The sequence below is a fragment of the Rhipicephalus microplus genome, chromosome 6 (assembly GCF_043290135.1).
Source record: "Rhipicephalus microplus isolate Deutch F79 chromosome 6, USDA_Rmic, whole genome shotgun sequence".
Lineage (NCBI taxonomy): Eukaryota > Metazoa > Arthropoda > Arachnida > Ixodida > Ixodidae > Rhipicephalus > Rhipicephalus microplus.
In genome coordinates, this window is record NC_134705.1 from 167,368,301 (window position 1) to 167,386,791 (window position 18,491).

At 41.5% G+C, this 18,491-nt stretch overlaps 2 protein-coding genes across 3 annotated transcripts in view; one reads left to right on the forward strand and one right to left on the reverse strand.

The window, feature by feature from the left end:
* The window catches only part of LOC119167929 (uncharacterized), a 105,429-nt gene that overhangs the window by 78,278 nt on the left and 8,660 nt on the right, over window positions 1–18,491 (reverse strand). Inside the window, exon 2 of the mRNA XM_075866971.1 lies at window positions 16,593–16,690. Coding sequence (XP_075723086.1) covers window positions 16,593–16,690 — 98 coding nt within the window. The remainder of the gene's footprint in view (window positions 1–16,592; window positions 16,691–18,491) is intronic.
* The window catches only part of LOC142765641 (uncharacterized), a 39,703-nt gene continuing 22,168 nt past the window's right edge, over window positions 957–18,491 (forward strand). Inside the window, exons 1-2 of one of the 2 annotated variants that reach the window (XM_075866972.1) lie at window positions 957–1,120; window positions 10,558–10,740. In XM_075866972.1, coding sequence (XP_075723087.1) covers window positions 1,042–1,120; window positions 10,558–10,740 — 262 coding nt within the window. In that variant the 5' untranslated portion in view covers window positions 957–1,041. The remainder of the gene's footprint in view (window positions 1,121–10,557; window positions 10,741–18,491) is intronic. The other variant, XM_075866973.1, reaches the window with a different exon arrangement.

Below are 18,491 nucleotides of genomic sequence, written 5' to 3' on the forward strand. Positions count from 1 at the left end.
AATAGAAAGCTGCAGATTTATGACCCGATGCACACTGTTTCGCTTCATCACTGGCATTATCTTTGTGGATATGTGTGGATTTTTTTTCTCTCGTGTGTGTACTTGTGCACTTTAAAAACGTCATTTCCACGAGAAAAAAACCACGTTACGGAAGTGCTGGTGAACCGCGGCATAAAATACTTTCATGTTGAAAGGTATAATCAGCAAATACAGTAGTATACTGAACTTCATTAAAAATGGATGTGGACGAAGATGAAGACAGTTCATGGGCACTGGACTAAGGCGCGGAGAAGTGCTTTTACAAGTAATTTACAGCTACTTTACTTCGCCGGTGGTCAGAATCGTCCCACAACTAGGCCCGATCGACGAAGATGATTCTGTAGAGATCAAATTATTGCCAATGCAAATAAATAACGCTTCTCATTGTGTGCTTGAAGAGGCACGTGAGATATACTATAGAAACGCTACGCGCGCGTTCGTTGTTATCTCAAAAATTTCAATCAGTGAGTCATAAATAAATGACAGTACTGTATGTGTTCTGTTCAAGTGTGCTGGGGAAACTACGTCGCCGTATAGCAAACCTCCAACGGTGAATACTTATCTACATTTTGGAAGGCTTTTAAGTTACAAAGCCTGTACAGTATCCAGGATGCAGTTATAATTTGGAACTTCCGTGAGTTCTTCTTTTCCACAACTACGTCTCGAGTGGTGCCTATATGGAAACAAAATGACAGGAAAATGTTCGCAGCCTGCTACATTTTGTGGAGGGTAAAATATAGGATAATATAGGTTGCCCGTTGTCATTTCTATTCAAAAAGGACAATAGCATGCTGACAGTTCACAGAAAAACACCGCCAGCAACAACATCTAGGACAAGACAATACATATCACACCTTACAATGAGCTCATATAGGCCACGTGAAAAAGACTTTTGTTATCAATTAAAGAAGATTACATCAAGAATGTTGTGGCAAGCGAACTGAAGAGTCCATATAGTGACCTGCTGCGAGGACTTGCTTCTACGCTCATAAGTACAAGAAAATGAGCGCCCACTCAGAAACGGTACCTCGTTTTACTGTATGGATTCAGATCGTTATACTGTGTTGTGCGGGTGTGAAAGGTGGGTGTTTTTTTCACATAAATTTCTGTTAAGCACGATAACTGTTTTTTATTAAGATTTTGGTAATAAGCTTTAGGGCAACCATGTCGCGTGTCTGTATATAAATGTGGCCAGAACTCTAAAATACTTTGCCAAATAAAAGACTATAACTAACCAGAAACGGCGTAGAGATGGTGAAATTGTTTGCTGGTTAACTCTTGAACAAGGTAACGGGCTATATTTTGGAGTTTACAAGTTTTCTGGCCGCTCTTTTAGTTAACGTGAATAGTCTTTCTTAGCATACTTCAGCGCAGAAATTTTCGTATGTCTGTCTGCCTGTCACACGATTGACACGAAAATTTAAAACCATTCCCAGCGCACTGTCATCTTCATTTGGTGGCTGCGTTCATACTTGTGAACATTGTCGACAAAAAGCGAAGATTGCGCATATGTCAGGCCCAATATGAATAACCGTGTATTAGGTAGTGTGTCTATTTGATAGAAACTGCAAATCTGAATTCCGGCTTCGGTGACGTCGACCTTCTTATCCGGCAACTGGTCGAGCTGCAGCGGTGGACAACGCACGTCCACTATTTGCGTCAATCATTGTTCAAAAAGAACTGGCTGAGATTCTTTTGTATATAGGTACAGTGCCAATTTTAATGAAAGGGAACATCGGAGCGCGTGGCCTACGCGCTCTGGCAGCTGCTGGCGGCGCGTTCAAGTGGAAGTGAGAGCAGCCACAGCTTGTTTTTGCGTCGTCTCACGGGCAGCAAAACAGGCAGTCATTGATGATATGGAATCAGTGGCTTGATGGCGACATCATTGCTTTTACAGGCGATCGCTGGCCTCTTGCGTAATTGTTTTGAAAGGGTTGGGGGTTGGAAAGCTTTTGTGGGTCTGTTGGTGTTTGTCCAACGATTCAGCAAGATGATGAGAGTTTGAGCCCACGCTCAAAGCTCACCAATCGTGATTTGGTGCTGCATTCATACTAGTGAATAGTGTCTATTAAAAAGCATGTATTACCCGTATTTGAGGCGCGACGCCAGTTAGTAAGTGTCAAGCAGTGTATTATTTATTTATAAAATGCACAAGTACTCAGTTCTATAGATCGAAGTGTTTATAAAGCTGCTCTGACAATGAAACTTTATATAGAAGAAAGCAGGTGTTCTAGCGCTTCGCTCAAATTTCGGAGCTCTGACTAAAACAACCCGGGGCTGCTACCTACCAGTTGCTTTGCGTTTCAGAAAGCATTGTTTCTTCCCATTACTGCGAGATAGCACCACCAGAGTGGGCCAGGCAGCGGCACTCAGGGCGAAATGCTCACCAAACCATTCGTCTTTGTGGTGCAGGTTGTGGCGACCATCTTCGGAACGGAAGCTGCTGAATATAAATCCGTTTTGACAGACCCATCACATGGCTGGAAGGAGCTTCACGGCATCGAGATTCCGCTGCGTGGTCACCGTTGTCTTATCGAAGAAGCCGCCCTTTCCTTAGTCCCGACTCCGACGCATGCGCCAACATCGGTGACGTCAGCAACCTCGGACCTTCCAACGGCTATAAGAAGCCACGTACCTCCGTCGAACTTCAGTGGGCCAGGCAGCGGCACTCAGGGCGAAATGCTCACCAAACCATTCGTCTTTGTGGTGCAGGTTGTGGCGACCATCTTCGGAACGGAAGCTGCTGAATATAAATCCGTTTTGACAGACCCATCACATGGCTGGAAGGAGCTTCACGGCATCGAGATTCCGCTGCGTGGTCACCGTTGTCTTATCGAAGAAGCCGCCCTTTCCTTAGTCCCGACTCCGACGCATGCGCCAACATCGGTGACGTCAGCAACCTCGGACCTTCCAACGGCTATAAGAAGCCACGTACCTCCGTCGAACTTCAGTGGGCCAGGCAGCGGCACTCAGGGCGAAATGCTCACCAAACCATTCGTCTTTGTGGTGCAGGTTAGTTCCTACTTGCCTACGCCATGTTACCGCAGTGAAAACCGCTTTTTAGTGTTGCTGCCACGCCCACTTGGTAGCTTTTTTTCATGCATTTGTGCTTTTGGCGTGGATTTGTTAGTTTGCGGGGATATTGAAGCAAACCCAGGCCCTTCAGATAAAGAAATACTGCAGCAGCTTCTTTCAGGACAAAAACACATCACTGATATGATGAACAGTGTCTTATCAAAACAAGAAAAAATCGAAAAAGAAGTTGCTAGCTTGACTGAAAGGATGAGTTCCGTCGAAATACAGACAAAACCTTTGATTGAACTGAAAACAGATGTAAACGACTTAAAGCAAAGAGCAACACAGCTTGAGAAAGACTTTGAATTCGCGGTCAAAAAAATTGACGAGTTAGAGAACAGAAGTCGACGAAATAACTTGATTGTTTTTGGCCTAGGGGAAGAAGCTAATGAAACGACTGCTGACCTTACTGAAACAATAAAAAAGGACTTGTTTGAGGGAAAGCTGGGAGTGAATGTCAGGGGCATAGAAAGATGTCACAGATTGGGAAAAAAGAATGGCAAAAAACGCCCAGTAATTATAAAAATACTCGATTACCGAGACAAGGTAGCTATTCTGCAGAGGTGTTCCAAGCTGAAGGGCACCGAGCTGTCGATAAGTGAAGACTTTTCCGCTCGTGTACGTGATATCAGAAAAAAGTTGTGGCAAAGTTCGTCGCGCGAGCGTGCAAGTGGATCTAAAGTGAAGTTAGTTTTTGACAAAATAAGCATTGATGGAAAGTTTTTTTGCTGGGATGATAATAAGAATACAAGATATAAGTTATCTAACCAAATTAAGGTTCGGGGAAACTAGATGAACGATGCTTAGTGGTGTTAAATGTAAATTGCCGCAGTATTGTTAATAAGGCTGAGAAGTTGGAAGGCATGCTTTTAGCACATGACCCAGATATTGTATTACTAACTGAGACATGGCTACGAGATGATGTTTTTGATAGTGAGTTTGTGCCGAAAAATTACAGAGTGTTCCGTAAGGATCGAAATGGGAGGGGAGGGGGCGTTGCTATTCTTTTTAGGAATAATACACGTGTCGTAAAAATGCCAGACGTTCAAGACATAGAAAGCATCTTCTGTAAAGTGTATATTGGCAATATTAAATATCTTCTTGGTGTCGTTTACAGGCCACCAAATGCTTCCCCTGATGTTATCGCAAAGCTTAAGGATTACCTTCATTGTCACGTAAAAACCGAAGATAAATTAATCATAGCGGGAGATTTTAATATGCCAAATATGAATTGGGAAACGTTTATATCAGACCCATGTCAAGCTGCGGATACTCAAATATCCGATATCATGTTTCAATATGATTTGACGCAAATAGTCACCGACCCTACCAGAATAGATCAGGGGACGAAATCTATCCTAGATATATATCTTGTAAGTGGCAATATAAAAGAAAGCATGTTGTGCAGCGTCACAAATGGCATATCGGATCACAAGGCTGTGGTACTAAAGCTAAAGGGAGTTGAACTTAGTCAGCAGAGGATGGTGAAGAAATTTCCCAATTTTTCAAAAGCAGATGATGAATCTATAATTGATGTTCTGGCCTTTGAATATGATCATTTCAATGTAAGTAATCGTAGCGTTGAAGATCTGTGGCTTTGCTTTAAGAGAATGATTGAAGATTGTGTGCAGCGTTTTATCCCTTTAATTACAAAGAAAGTAGAGAATCACAATCCCTGGATAACAAGAGAGACGTTACAGCTGAAGCGAAAGTTGAAACGGTTAAAAAAAAGGTCGAACAAGGCTAACAGTCCTAATTTAAAAACAACTATTTGCAATATACGTGAAGAAATTAAAGAAAAATCTTTTCGTGACAAAGAAAAGTATTTTAACGAAAAATTGCCGTCATTTATTAAAACGTGTCCAAGAAAATTTTGGAAAGAGGTCACTCCGGGCACGTGCTCTACCGATGTATTTCTTTTAGATGGAAAATTAGAGAGTGATGAAAAAGCTGTCTGTACGGCCTTTAATAACTATTTCAACAGCGTCTATACAAAAGATAATAATCATCTCCCACCTTTCGATGCGAACCTACCACCAATATCAGATGTCACTATTTCTGAAGAGGGTATCTTTAATTTATTGCTAAATCTGGATGTTAAGAAATCTGTTGGACCAGATGAGATACCGAATGCCTTCTTAAAACGGTACGCAGAGTGGTGCGCGAAATATTTGTGTGTGTTATATACTAGGTCTTTGAACGAAGGTGTACTCCCTGAGGACTGGAAGATTGCCCGAATTAAGCCTTTACACAAAGCAGGTGATAAAACTCAAATAAAGAATTATCGACCAGTTTCGTTAACCTCTACAGCTTGTAAAATTCTCGAGCACATAATTCACAAACAGATTGTTACATTTCTTGATGAACACAAAGTACTAACAAAAGCGCAGCATGGATTTAGACGTGGATATTCTACCACTACACAGCTGGTTGAAACCATCCATGATTTTGCTACCGCACTAAATGAAGGTGAACAGCTAGATGCCATTTTTATGGACTTCCAAAAGGCCTTTGATAAAGTTTCACATAAAAAATTACTTCATAAATTGCAATATATCTTGAAAAATCCGAAACTTATAGTATGGATACGAGCGTATCTTGAAAACAGGCAACAATTTGTTTCATTTAATGACAGTTGTTCCAGCAAACTACCTGTGGATTCCGGCGTACCTCAGGGCTCGGTCCTCGGACCTCTTTTTTTTCTATTATATATAAATGATATAATGAATGACCTTTCTGTAAGTGTAAAGCTTTATGCTGATGATTGTGTATTATACACGAAGGTATCAACTGCTGGAGATCAGATAAGGCTCAATAATCAATTCAACAAGGTCGTCTCTTGGTGCCAGGAATGGCAAATGTCAATTAATTACAACAAAACTGTTTATATGAAAATAACACTAAAGAAAAATCCTTTATGTTATCAGTACGGCACAAATAGCGTCAATCTTACAGAAGTTGTAGAATACAAGTACCTTGGAGTATGGATAACTAATGATCTAAACTGGAACAAACACGTCGATATAACTACAGGTAAATGTCTACGGAAACTTTTTTTTCTAAAGCGATCCTTAAAATATTCTACCCCGTCTGTACGCATGTTGGCATATAAAACACTCATTCGTCCAATGTTGGAATATGCTGTAATAATATGGGATCCATTCACTAAACGTAACATTAATCAATTAGAAAAAGTGCAGAACAAGGGCTTACGTTTTATTTATAACTCCTACGGTAGAACATCCGTATCTGAATTATTGGTAAAAAGCGGTCTGCAACCCGTTGTGGACAGAAACCGCACTTGCCGGCTTAAGTTTTTCTATCAATTAATAAATGGTCATTTAAATGTTGACAATGCAGGCATTCTTCGGTATTCTTCCGGTTACGCAACTCGCAAGCGACATAGTAAAACGATAACTCCTTTACCTTCACGGATTAACTGCCACAAGTATTCGTTCTTCCCTAGAACTATTAATGACTGGAATAGCCTGACAAATGATGTCGTTTTACAGAAGAAACTGTCATTGTTTGAAAACAGCATCGCCTAAACCATCACTACACATTGCATTGTATTATTTGTTTTATTGTAATTATTGTGTTAGTCTATAACCCGTATTCTACGTGTTACGTTATTATGTGTTATGTTACTCGAAAAATTTGTTGAAATAAGCGTTTGTGAACCTTCGCCTTGTATATTCAAATCGTACGATTTATTGTGTTTTCATTATTTTTTTGTATGTACCGATTCTCGAACATTTTTTTTCCCACCCTGCCATGATCTTTCAGCTGAAGGATCGCAGTATTTATAAATAAATAAATAAATAAAAATATTTCACGCAGTGCCACCAGATAGTAGACTAACCTATTTCGACGTCCTTCACAGTAATGCGCGCTTATTCGCTGCCATTTTTTTTTCGTTGAAGGGTATCCTGACTGTAGCTGATTTTCATCTTGCTCCTTCTATCTCGGAACGCTTTGTTGCACTAAAGAATATTTTACCGGCCCATGGCATCCCAACCATAAGCAGTCTTACCAGGTCGTGTGTCTCACTCGCAGTTTTATTATTTTTATTTTTGGCGCAGAATATTGCTAAGTGACGCTGCATTAACAAACGATTCATTGTCTAGAAGACCACGCTTCATAAAAGGGGTTCCATAAACTTATGTACAATTTGTCAACGCAAAGAGGCTGGTGATGACGTGCAGTGGTAGCCAAGACCTGCACCCCTTAACCAGTGCAGTGACCTGTCCACCTGGTTTACCATAATTTCGCGGGAAAAGACCACTTACGACACTTTATGGACCAACCCTGTATGCTTACATATGTATCTTATGATTATGAAAAATAAAAAAAATTGATGGCTCAAAGTATCAGACTTGTGGATCGTCGTGTTGCATTCGTATTCAGTGGGGCCAGTAATGAAATTGTGTTTAAAAAAAGGAAGGGACGTTAAGAAGAGAGGTTTAAAATAGAGCAAAAGTTTGCAAAACGCTTCTGAGTAATTATATGCGCAGTCATAGTAAAGGCCCTCAAAAAAAACAATCCAAACACACATGGCAAGGATCCATGCTTTCTATCGCTATCATGTAAAATACAACTTGCAAATAGCTTTTGTAACAGGTTACTTAGCACCAACCTTGCAGCGGAAGTTGTTCTGAGCCTCTTTTAAACAACAGAAAAAAATCAGTTTAGACTCATATTAGAGCGTGCCACTTGCCTCTTTACCTACGTTGTCTTGTCCAACCAAATGATCGTAGGAACGAGTTACTTGTTCACAGCTGGAACAGCATTGAATACTTTCCTGTCACAAGTCTGGAGGCACCAGATCATAGCAGCACATTCGTTTCTCTGCATGTAGCTGTCAACTGGAGTGAAAATACTAGAGAAGAGACTCGGGATTCCGTGGACCACCAGCATACATAGACTGACTGTTTGAATTCAAAACCATTCTTTTTTCAACACACTGTTACTACACACATATCTGGCATGTGTGCTTCACTTCATGATTTCGCAACGAAAACGATAGTTCATACAAAGGAAGGCGGGAACATAGTTTCGAAATATACACAGTCTATGTATGAATGACAACATTTGTTTTATCATAAATAGGCTCAAAATTTCATCACTGAAAAGACCCGGCTTCACGCCGGTATACTCCGCCACCAAAGCGGCTCGTTAAGAGTCAGGAGCACGCCGTGAGTGATTACTGAGCACGTGCATGACTAACGCAACCTTTCCTTAAATACTCAAATAAACACAACAAATGTCCAGATAAACACCTGCGAGCATGCGAGTGCCCTAGCGACACCCAGTGCGCGCGGACACTACCTACATTGACACGAGACATAGGCTAGAATTTAATCATACAGCTCCAACAGTCACGCACACTAACTCGTTTTTGTGGTAACGCGGAAAGTCATCGCAACAACCAGGAACGAAGAACAAATAATCCTTACCTTGTTGCAGCCCGAAATTCGTATGGTACGATAAAAGTTGTCGACGAATAAGACTGTCTGGAGACGACGTGAATAACATGAATATCCTGCCAAGTACGCCACAAGCTCCTTCCTCAAGACATGTGTGGCCATACACGCATAACACGGGCCGCTGTAGACAGGTTTGAGCCACAGGTGATTTATAGGAACGGCTAGAACACACGTTGTCTTTTTTAAGTCGAGAACCCTAATCAAAACTGACATCGAAAGCGTTAACCGTGCGAATGCCTAAAATAAAATTCAGAATGACAGCAGCAATCAAAGTCAAACTTTGTGCGTGACAGTTTAGTCTTCCTCACGATAGTGATGCCAGGTTTGAAACTGCTTTTAAACAAAGATACCATGCAGGTACAATTTCCGTGCAACATCAATTATACATTTAAGTGCTGGAAGTCTATATAATTTCATCACAGTACAATAAATATTACATAGTCACTTCTGCATCGCAGGCATGTTGTCGAGTTAACAGCAATAGTGGTTCATGTGTTGACTCTGATACCATTACATTTGACTTCGTATGGTTAAGTCGAATATAATCAGCGTTGATTGACCCCGGTGTAATACGCCAATGAAAGTTGCGCATGAAATTCATTATATTGCTCTGTATAAAGGACTTTGTTTCGATAATACTAATGGGTCCACTCTAACACGAAAGAGCGTGTTACGTTAGACCACAACTTACACTATAGAGAAAAAAGCAGACGACGTTCCAAGTAAGCACGCACGATGTGCAAGTAACAACTAGACCCTAAGAAACAATCAAAAGTTGAATGACTCCTTTCGCGTAGTCCTTACGTTCCAGGTACGTGGCTCTCAAAGAAGAGGGACGCAACTCGCTGGTTACACGACTCTCAGATGAGAGTGTAACAACCACTAAAGAGAGTTGTCATGTCTATTTAAGAGTCATATACTTCGCACGTCAAGACTACGCGAAAGGAGTCAAACGACTATGTACACTTATGAAAACACTCAAACCCACCTCGTAAAGATTAGCTATAGGCCAAAGAATTAAGCATAGACCACTACGCATCGACCGCCTCATACTAAACCAACTTCCACAAGGCGTTGGATCTACCGAATTTTTAGTTAGCCAAAGTATGAGGACCCGAGGGTGGACACGCACGAGGGGTTTGGGTGGTAATTGAGAGACCACAAACAAGCCCAAATGAACTTGAAAGACAAAACGTTTCCTGATTAATAATACTGGCCCAATGCGTTCGTTGCAGCAGGTGCATCAACTATCTGCACGAAGTGTTGTTCGAGATAACTGATTGATTTCAGGTTTTGGAAGGCACTCACCAATTGTGTCGCATTAAAGCTGACAATTACTTTACGAATATATCGTACATGTTTTTAGAGACCGCCAATCTGTGTTCGCATATCGTAACAGTAAGCTTGAATTTACCTAAGTTAAATTTATGCTCAGAATATGGTCAATTTATTTTTTTCCGTTTCGACGAAGTAGGCAGATCTACTCGTCGGTGTTGGTTTCTGTGCAGAAAATGATTACGAAACTTCAGTTCTGGGAACGAAGTGGCGGTTCACTCATACGCAATGTTTTTGGCAGGATCTCTAGAAAATATGCGGCAGAAACAGGTAAGAAAAAGTCAGGCATAAAAGTTGCTAATCGTCCACGAATTTTACCACCTCTGTGACCCTTCATCTTTTCTGCCAACCTGTTCCCGATTGTAACGAAGGAGTGCCATACATTTTTACGCTTGCCCACAACCCTAATCAGAAGATAGGTATAACATTCATTTCTGAATGTGTATTCCTACCCAGATTATAGTGCAGAAGTGTAATTTATTAAGCTATTATTACTTTAACTTGTTTCTCTAGTTTTTGTGGGTAAAGTATCCTCACAGAAGTAATTGTCATTAGCAAGCTTATGCATTTTGCTGTGACTCAAAAAAGGTCAAGTAAATGTTGCAATATTATTTCCTTCTAGGTCGTCCTAGCACATCTGCAAAGTGTAGCGATGTTCGCTTAGTGGTTAAATGCAAAGGAAGCCATGCAACGTGGTATTATTCAGGATTGGTCGGTGGTTGCCTAAAGATGGGCAACGAGTACTGCTCCCCTGAGAGGCACACGGGTTTTGCATCATGCGAAGAGTGCCTAATGAAGTGTCGTGGTAAGTGGTACAGCAGACACCACTTTTCGCGCAGTCGTTTATAATGCGGGACCAGCTCAAAGGCAACTCTTTTTCAGTCCCGGTTACCATGCCATATATGACACCTTGCGAATACCGATTATTGTGGAACCCCTCCGGATAAAAAAAACTGGTTACAACACCGCTGATGGAGAGATTCCACTTGAAATAAGGTAGAGAGAGGCCTTCACAACGAAGGTGTTGGTCGATCAAAATGACACAAAGGTGAAAAGAGTGAGGAGGAAACGCGAAGCAAGCGAAGTGGGAGCCGATAAATTAACAGAATAAAAATTCGCAAATGAGGAGCCTCCCGGGCAATGTGTGAGTGAAAGGTGCGAAAGGTATGACACTCAGCTTGATTAGAATACGTTGCCCACTAGAAATGCGTCAAAGAATTGGCATAGCTTACACTAAAGTTGCAATGCAAAAGAGACAGCGGAGCGAATGGGCCCTTGCGTATATATATCCGTGGCTTCCGCTGCGTCGTTCAATGTTAGAGGTTTCATTCCTTTCTTGCTTTGTTTAATTCTCCTTCTCTCTTTTTTTCTGTCTTTTTTGTTTATTTCTACCTATTTCCTCTTCTGTGTAATAAGATATTACATGCTCCATTTGCTGCTGTTTTTATCTTACTTCTTTCATCATTTCCGTTGTTTATCCCTATCTCTCTATTGCTTTCTGCCGCTTTAGTATTTCGCGTCTCTTTCTCTTTATGCTTGTCTTTCTCTCTACTTGTTCTTTACTCATTCTTTCTCTTCTATGTATTACTCTCTCCCTTACTCCCATCATTCATGAATCTTTCTCAAGCGGACTTCCCTCTCCCTTCCCTTCGTTACACTTTACTATACAAGACCATGCTTTGCTCTGCTAGCTTGCCTGGATAGCCGAATGGTAGCCCGATACAAAGTAGGCGTTGTGAGGAATTTTCTTCGGGAAGAATTGCTCCCTTTCTTTACACTTTTCTTTAAATCTCTGCCTCTGTCTCTATCTCTTTCTATCTATCAAAATTCGTCTCATCATTCGTGGTCACTGCAGGCCACGCAGGGGAAATTGGCGAACGTGTTCATTGAGCACAATACAAGAAAAAAATGACGATGAGAGCAAGTGGCTGATTATGATGATGATGATGATAATTTTGTGGTGATACGTTGAATGCCTAACTTGATGAGCTTTCCCATTACTAAAAGTACAGAAACGCTAAACTTATTTGAGTAGTTTAATTGGTGTGTTCTTGTGGCATGTTGTGGCCAGATACTGTACCAGGGGGCGAATCCTGCTCTGCTGATAGAGTGCATTAGCGGCTGTGGCTGCCAGTGAGGCATATCCCTGGTCTTTACAAGCAATTCTACCATCAAGCGGAAATTTCGTTGAAGTTTGCAGGTATAATGTGGCAAGAGAAAACACATGACTGGGTTTATTGACGGAGCGTGAGAGGGGCCTTTGCAGTGCAGCTGGCGTAGTCAGGCTGATGATAATGATGGTAATTTTTAGTTAGGACTTCTAATGGGGTACTTGGTTCGTTTCAAGGTGATTAGATAACAAGCGCAAACACCGTAGCAGAAGAAACAAGTATACAGCGCTCATGTTGAATATCTCTTCTTTTCCCCTGTGTTTGCGCTGGCTCTCGGCCCACCGTAAAGGCTCGTTTAGTTTTCCAAGAACAAAACTGCCAAAAAAGAATCGTCATGAGTGCCTGACTTTCATCTTCAAGAAAAACAGAATATCATATAGCAATTGGGCTCCGTGAGCATAACGTTCCCAACTTCTAGCCTAGCTTTGGTTTCGTGTTCATGGCCTAAGCTTGCCGTAAGGAAACGAACGAGTACGTGTGACATAGGTAATTTAAATTGACGCTAGAGTGCCTACAGCAAGTACAGTTGTTGAATGCACACTATTCTATAATTATTTCTGTTGCGAATGAACAAAGGGCTCACTACACGTCGGTTACACAAAACGCAAACCTACGCAATTGATCACTTTGTTGTCGCTTTTGCAGCACGCGAATATCAATGACGTCTCAGTGCTTTGTAAAGGGTGGGCTTTCAAAACAATAATTCTGTGCGCAATTCACATGTTTTGACGCCTGTCAGAACATGTGAATGGCACATGGTTGTGCCAAACAATATTACATCCTTCAGTCATGACAATCTTATAGTGTTTTGTTCGAAACAGGTTCAAACAAAAGCGTGCCTCCTTGTAGTGCCTCCATCACCTAAGCTCTATTCTTACTCGGAGCCAAGTCGTTTATTACTTATTTATTTACGTTTTTCTGGATTTTTCGGACGTAAACAAGATGATTATTTTTCACTCACAACCAACGACACGACACCAAAATTTCTGCGAAACCCTCTCTTTAACGTTAACGATTCAAATGTGTGCAGTGCGATTATTTTGACAGCTTTTTGAGGAGGCCTGTATGGTTATTATGAAGTTAATTTCAAAGCTAGTAGGCACTCTTTGTGATACTGAGGCATATTGCACGTGAAAAATTTATTTAGCACATTTAAGATAGCTGCAAGTTTGGAGTCAATACTACGACAAATTCACATCCCTGCCCGAAAAATTAAATTGTATGGATCATTTTATCAGCGCGAATGGAATGGCTCAAGTTCGTCTTGACTATCTCGGGTAACGTAGATAAAACACTTACTCTCCCTATTGTGCACAGTTTCCGTTTGTGCGGAGAAAATACCACGGCCATGGTGGGATGTCTTGTTGAGGCCGCCGCAGTAAGGATGACTGCTGAGCTAAGAGTTCTAACATTACTGCCCAGGTACGTGCAATACAGCTCACTACATATATTTTGATTAAACGCAGTAATTTGCTCAAAATATTGAATGTATTCTTCTATTCAAAGTGTCCAAAGATTTATTTTCATGCCTGCCGTAAAATCTGAAAGCAGAAGGACCAGAGACACCCTCTACCCTGTCGTTGTGCTTATGCCATTCATTTGGGAGATAGTTGGAGTTAGAACCTAAGGCAAGACCTACGAAATCTGCGTCCGTGAAACAAATTGACTATCCCTGCTCATCATGAGTCACGCTTACTAGCTAAGTTGTAAGTCGGAGCACTTGACGGGGTCAGGCTGTCTTGAGCTGCCACGTGCTATCGTCGTCACTTGTCGTAATACTCCATCTGTAGCATATTGAACGAGCGCTCATACCATTGAAAATCTTATCCTTCTTTATCTTCAAGTGCCCTAATAATGCTCATCACCAGCAGCAAGAAAATAACTACTGCCCTTGGCGTAACTTGGTCAAAACCACGTGTAAAAATAGAAAAAAAAATCAGTAGGCGAGCGCGCAAAAGAAACAGAGCGAGTGGTAAAAAATTGGGAGAAACTTAGAGAGAACGAAGAAGAGAAAGACATTTGAAAGAGAGCGAATGAAAAAAAATAAAGAAAAAAAAGACACAAGAACTGAAGATCCCAATTAGCAATAATGATGTGAGTCCTCGTGGACGTAACTCTGATGTCAAGGGAAGATGAACGTTTACAATGTATGTGCAATGAGAATAACCTGCGCCTAACGTAAGTTAAACACGATTATAAACGCGTGCAAAAGATAGCGTGCCTTCTCGCGCTTACACTGCCGGTATATAATAATGCCTACAGTTGTAAGCCATTAAATGATCGATACTAGAGGCTTCTACAAGACCCTTGTATCAGTTGCAAATAATAGAGACTTCTTCAAATATCGCCACAGGTGGCATAAGTTACAATATTTAGGAAGTTAGGGGTATCGAACACATTCGACGAGTTTATTGAGGATACTGTTACCACACTGCATTAAAGACTCCTCGGATCTAAAACGGGAAGAGTGATATTAAAAAGTTTGAGTTACCAGCCCAAGCGTAAGCAAGTGTCTTCAAAAGACATACCGATCCAGATCAGAGACAGGGGAGGGATACCTCCGATGCCCCAAAACATGAACCCTGCCTTTCATGAAGGTAGGCGTAAAGCGAGGGCAGAGGCATTACACGTCAGGCATAACGGTCGACAGGACGTCGCGTATACAGACACTGTGGGACATGAGAGCAAAGCGGCACACACGGAAGCGGTGGTCACAGAAGATGACACCCTGATGGTGTGCTGCACAGACTGATGTTGATATTGTAGAGCCCGAGGAAGCGGTGATAACCTTGGCCATCAGCCAAAAGGAGAAAAGGGGTGGTCATCAGCGACTTCAAGAACGCCATGAGGAATCATGAATTTGGAAGGGTGACGCAGACTCTTGCTTGTATATTAAACTCTGTAGGAGAACCTAGAGAGCCGATTCTGCTCAGCTGGGAACCAGTTCAGCTGGCACTTAGAGGGAATGAGGGGGCTCATTTGGTCACTCGAGGTCACACCGACAGGTCAATTCCATTAACCTCCCAAAGTACCGAGCTTACAAAATGAAGTGAGGATATGCGCTGGCATTATTAAACGGTATATTATCCTACAGGCTGAATCGGCAATGGTACGCGAGAGCGGACAGATCACTCAGCAAAAAAGACAAAGTTATGTGACAAAAGTTACAGACCAAGGTTTTCCTAAATACCGTACTCTGTGTCAAGCGGCACCAAAAGTTTTTCGCTCCCAGTGCAGATTTTGTGATAAGGAGGAAAACTTAGTCCACATGGTGCGGACATGTCAAGTCAAGTTTATTACATATTTGACATTCGGTTCCATGTTTGGAATAATACAGGAGGATGTCCCAAAGTTTTACAGAAACTGACGGGGGACCTCTTATGGCGACATGAATGGGGTATTTACAAAAAAAGTACAGCAAAAGGTGCTAATTTGTGTTCGAGTCAAAACGATAGTCCACACACTCTAGAATAATGAGTGGGCCTGCTACACAGCCAAGACACTAACGTCCAGCAAGACATCATCAGTCAAGCCAATGCTGCTGCCTTGCCTCCAAAGACTCCGGCCAGCGGCTAGGGGCGATGGGCCATGCCTGACGTTATTGACTGGCGTTCTGTCATACTAAATATTTTCGCTCTATCGCTTCGTTTGATAGGACTAGATCAGAACAAAGATCTTCCAACACTTTCTACTACATTCTTGCTTTCATTTCTGCAATAAGCTACACGTTGCAGCTGTAATATTGTAACTGTTGGTGTTTGACGTCTCAAACCCAGAATTTGATAATAAAATACGCCGTATTAGAAGTATCCAGGAATGTGGACCATCTGGCGTTCTTTAACGCGCACATAAATCTGAGCAGACGTGTCTCAAGCGTTTTAGCCTCCAACGAAAATGCGGAGGCTACTTGCCTTAACAAAACTGCCAACTGTTGCTAAATGATATTTAATGTGACCTTGTATTTATTTTTTTAACATCTCGAAGGTCGATAACTCGGGTTCTTTTGTGAGAAATAGGCTGCTGTCGTTCGTAACGTTTGTGTGATTCACTTCAATAGGGTTACATTTTATGGGAAGTATGCGATAGCTTTATAGTCGTTCTTCTTTGACAGCAGTAGAAAGCATGAGGAGTCCCATCCGCTATGGTGGTCTGGTGATTATGGTGCTTTAATGCAGACCCGCAGGTCACTGGATCAGGTCCTGGTGCAGCAGCCACGTTTGAAATGAAAGTGAAAATGATTGAGGCCTATCACTTAGGTACTCGTGCCGTTGATTATTGAAATCTAGGGGGTCAACATTTTCGGAGCCCTCAAAAGCAGCATCCCTTATTTCATGCAGTGGTTTGGAATGCAAAGCTTCAATAAATATTATGCTGAAAAAAGTCGCAGGAAAATATCAATATTTGTGGTAGCATTGACATCTTTGAACTATATCCGCAATTGTTTATTTTCGTCATTGAATGCTGCGATGATGCAGAATGAACTCACCCAGAATGCCACTTTTATGACGAAGGTGTGGGTTTGATCTATTTGGTACTGCCCTGCCCACTTTGGTTGCACCCGTCCGTGTTTGTTTCGTCCACCACCTGAAAAATTTGCGCAAGTTGTCGTTAATCACTTTTTCTGGGTAAGATATGTTTTTCTGTTTTGTTTAGGTATATTGAGAGGTGATAAACTGGTACAATTACATGGTCGAGGAAACCAATGGTACTCAGAAACTACTTCTTATGAATGTGCACATCAGTCGAACGTAGCATGCAGCTCGTTTCAATAAAACAGGCATCTGCGATTTTAAGTCGGTACCGATGTTACGTCGGACCCCTCGGGCGTTAGTGAAGCTGACGTGGTGGTAAGTGCACAACAATACCTTTAGCCGCGCATTGGCGCAGCTAAGGGCGTGGGCTCTTTTTGCTAATTCATGTTTCCGAAATACGGGAAGCTTGCTGAAAATGGTTGCTTTTCCCTAATAACTAAGGCTTACAGCTATTGCGTACTCCCCTTTTTTTTACCCCGAAAAATGTTCGTGACTATGATCCAGTAACCTTACACGCATAAAAAGTGTGTCCATCGATGTCGCTTCAGTTTGCAATGACTAATTTAAAGCAATAAAAAAAGTTAGCGGACCCTACGGCCTCGCCTTTAGGAGTCGAGCGCGATTGCGATATTCTGTTCCTAGTGGTTACTTGATTGTTTATGAAACATTTTCGAGCTCCTTATGCACCCACTACGTGACCTTAAGGGTGCAGCATCGTGTGTGCCTTTTGTAGACGGTGACTGGCTTTAAACTTTGAATCAATTATTATAATCCCATGTTCTGATGCCCGATGGCAATGTACGCTTGTACCACACATTATTACAGCAATACTTTATCTTGAATTGTGAGGCAGGTATGCAAATTGCGTGTATCTGTAGAGCATGAAAGTTACCTTCATAGCATTTTCAAGCATAGAAAGTTATTCTCATTGTATTCACAAGCAAAGGTGTGGCCGTGTGAAACGTGCGATTTCTCGAGGTACTATAGAAACAAATGAATGCGGTGTTGGTGGTATCTTTATTTCTCCTAGAATAAATTAAAAAAATGGAGGGGACCAGTACAGAGAGCAATTAATGAATAATGATTGTGGTCCTTCATGGTTAGAAAGGGCGCAATCCCAGCTTACTATGAAGAAATTTTAAGGCGTAATGTGCTTTAGCTGTGCTTGACGGCCGTAGTAAGCGTTCTGTCATGGTTGTTTTGTATTGTAATATATTTGCTTTGTGATTTCTTGTGGGAAGCTTGACCATAAATAAATAAAATAGAGGCGTCGCCATGTGGTAAAACACCCGCACGCCACGTAAGTTTAACGAACCAGGTACTACCTCCACTAAGACTCAAAATTTTATATTATTTTTTATTTGCATCTACTTCAATATTTTGGTCACACAAAGAAGGTACATTTTGTGGTCTTGCAAAGATGTTTTTTCGCTCACAAGGAACAACGACGACGCCAGAATGTTTGAGAAATGAGCTCTTTAACGCTATCGCGTTAATATGTGGTGTTGCACACCTTATCCAAGTTGTCTCAATAAATATACATAAAAATGCCGGTGGTAATGCAACGCCAATGTAGCGTCTTGCGAACTACCAGCTATCGCATAATGGATGATTTTCACTTGGTTCAGCATATATCAGGGCATAAATATTCTTTACGACCGCACGTCTATCACTTCTGTTTGTGCTAGCTGTTCTTGTGGCATGATAGGATGCCACAGATGTTATCAAGAAACGACGATTCAAACACATAGTTTCGAGCGTTAAAATGAAATTGAAGTGTCCCGGAATCGAGAAATAAACAATTAGCGTTATATTTCTTGCTTACGTACGTTGCCACAAACATATAAAAAGCG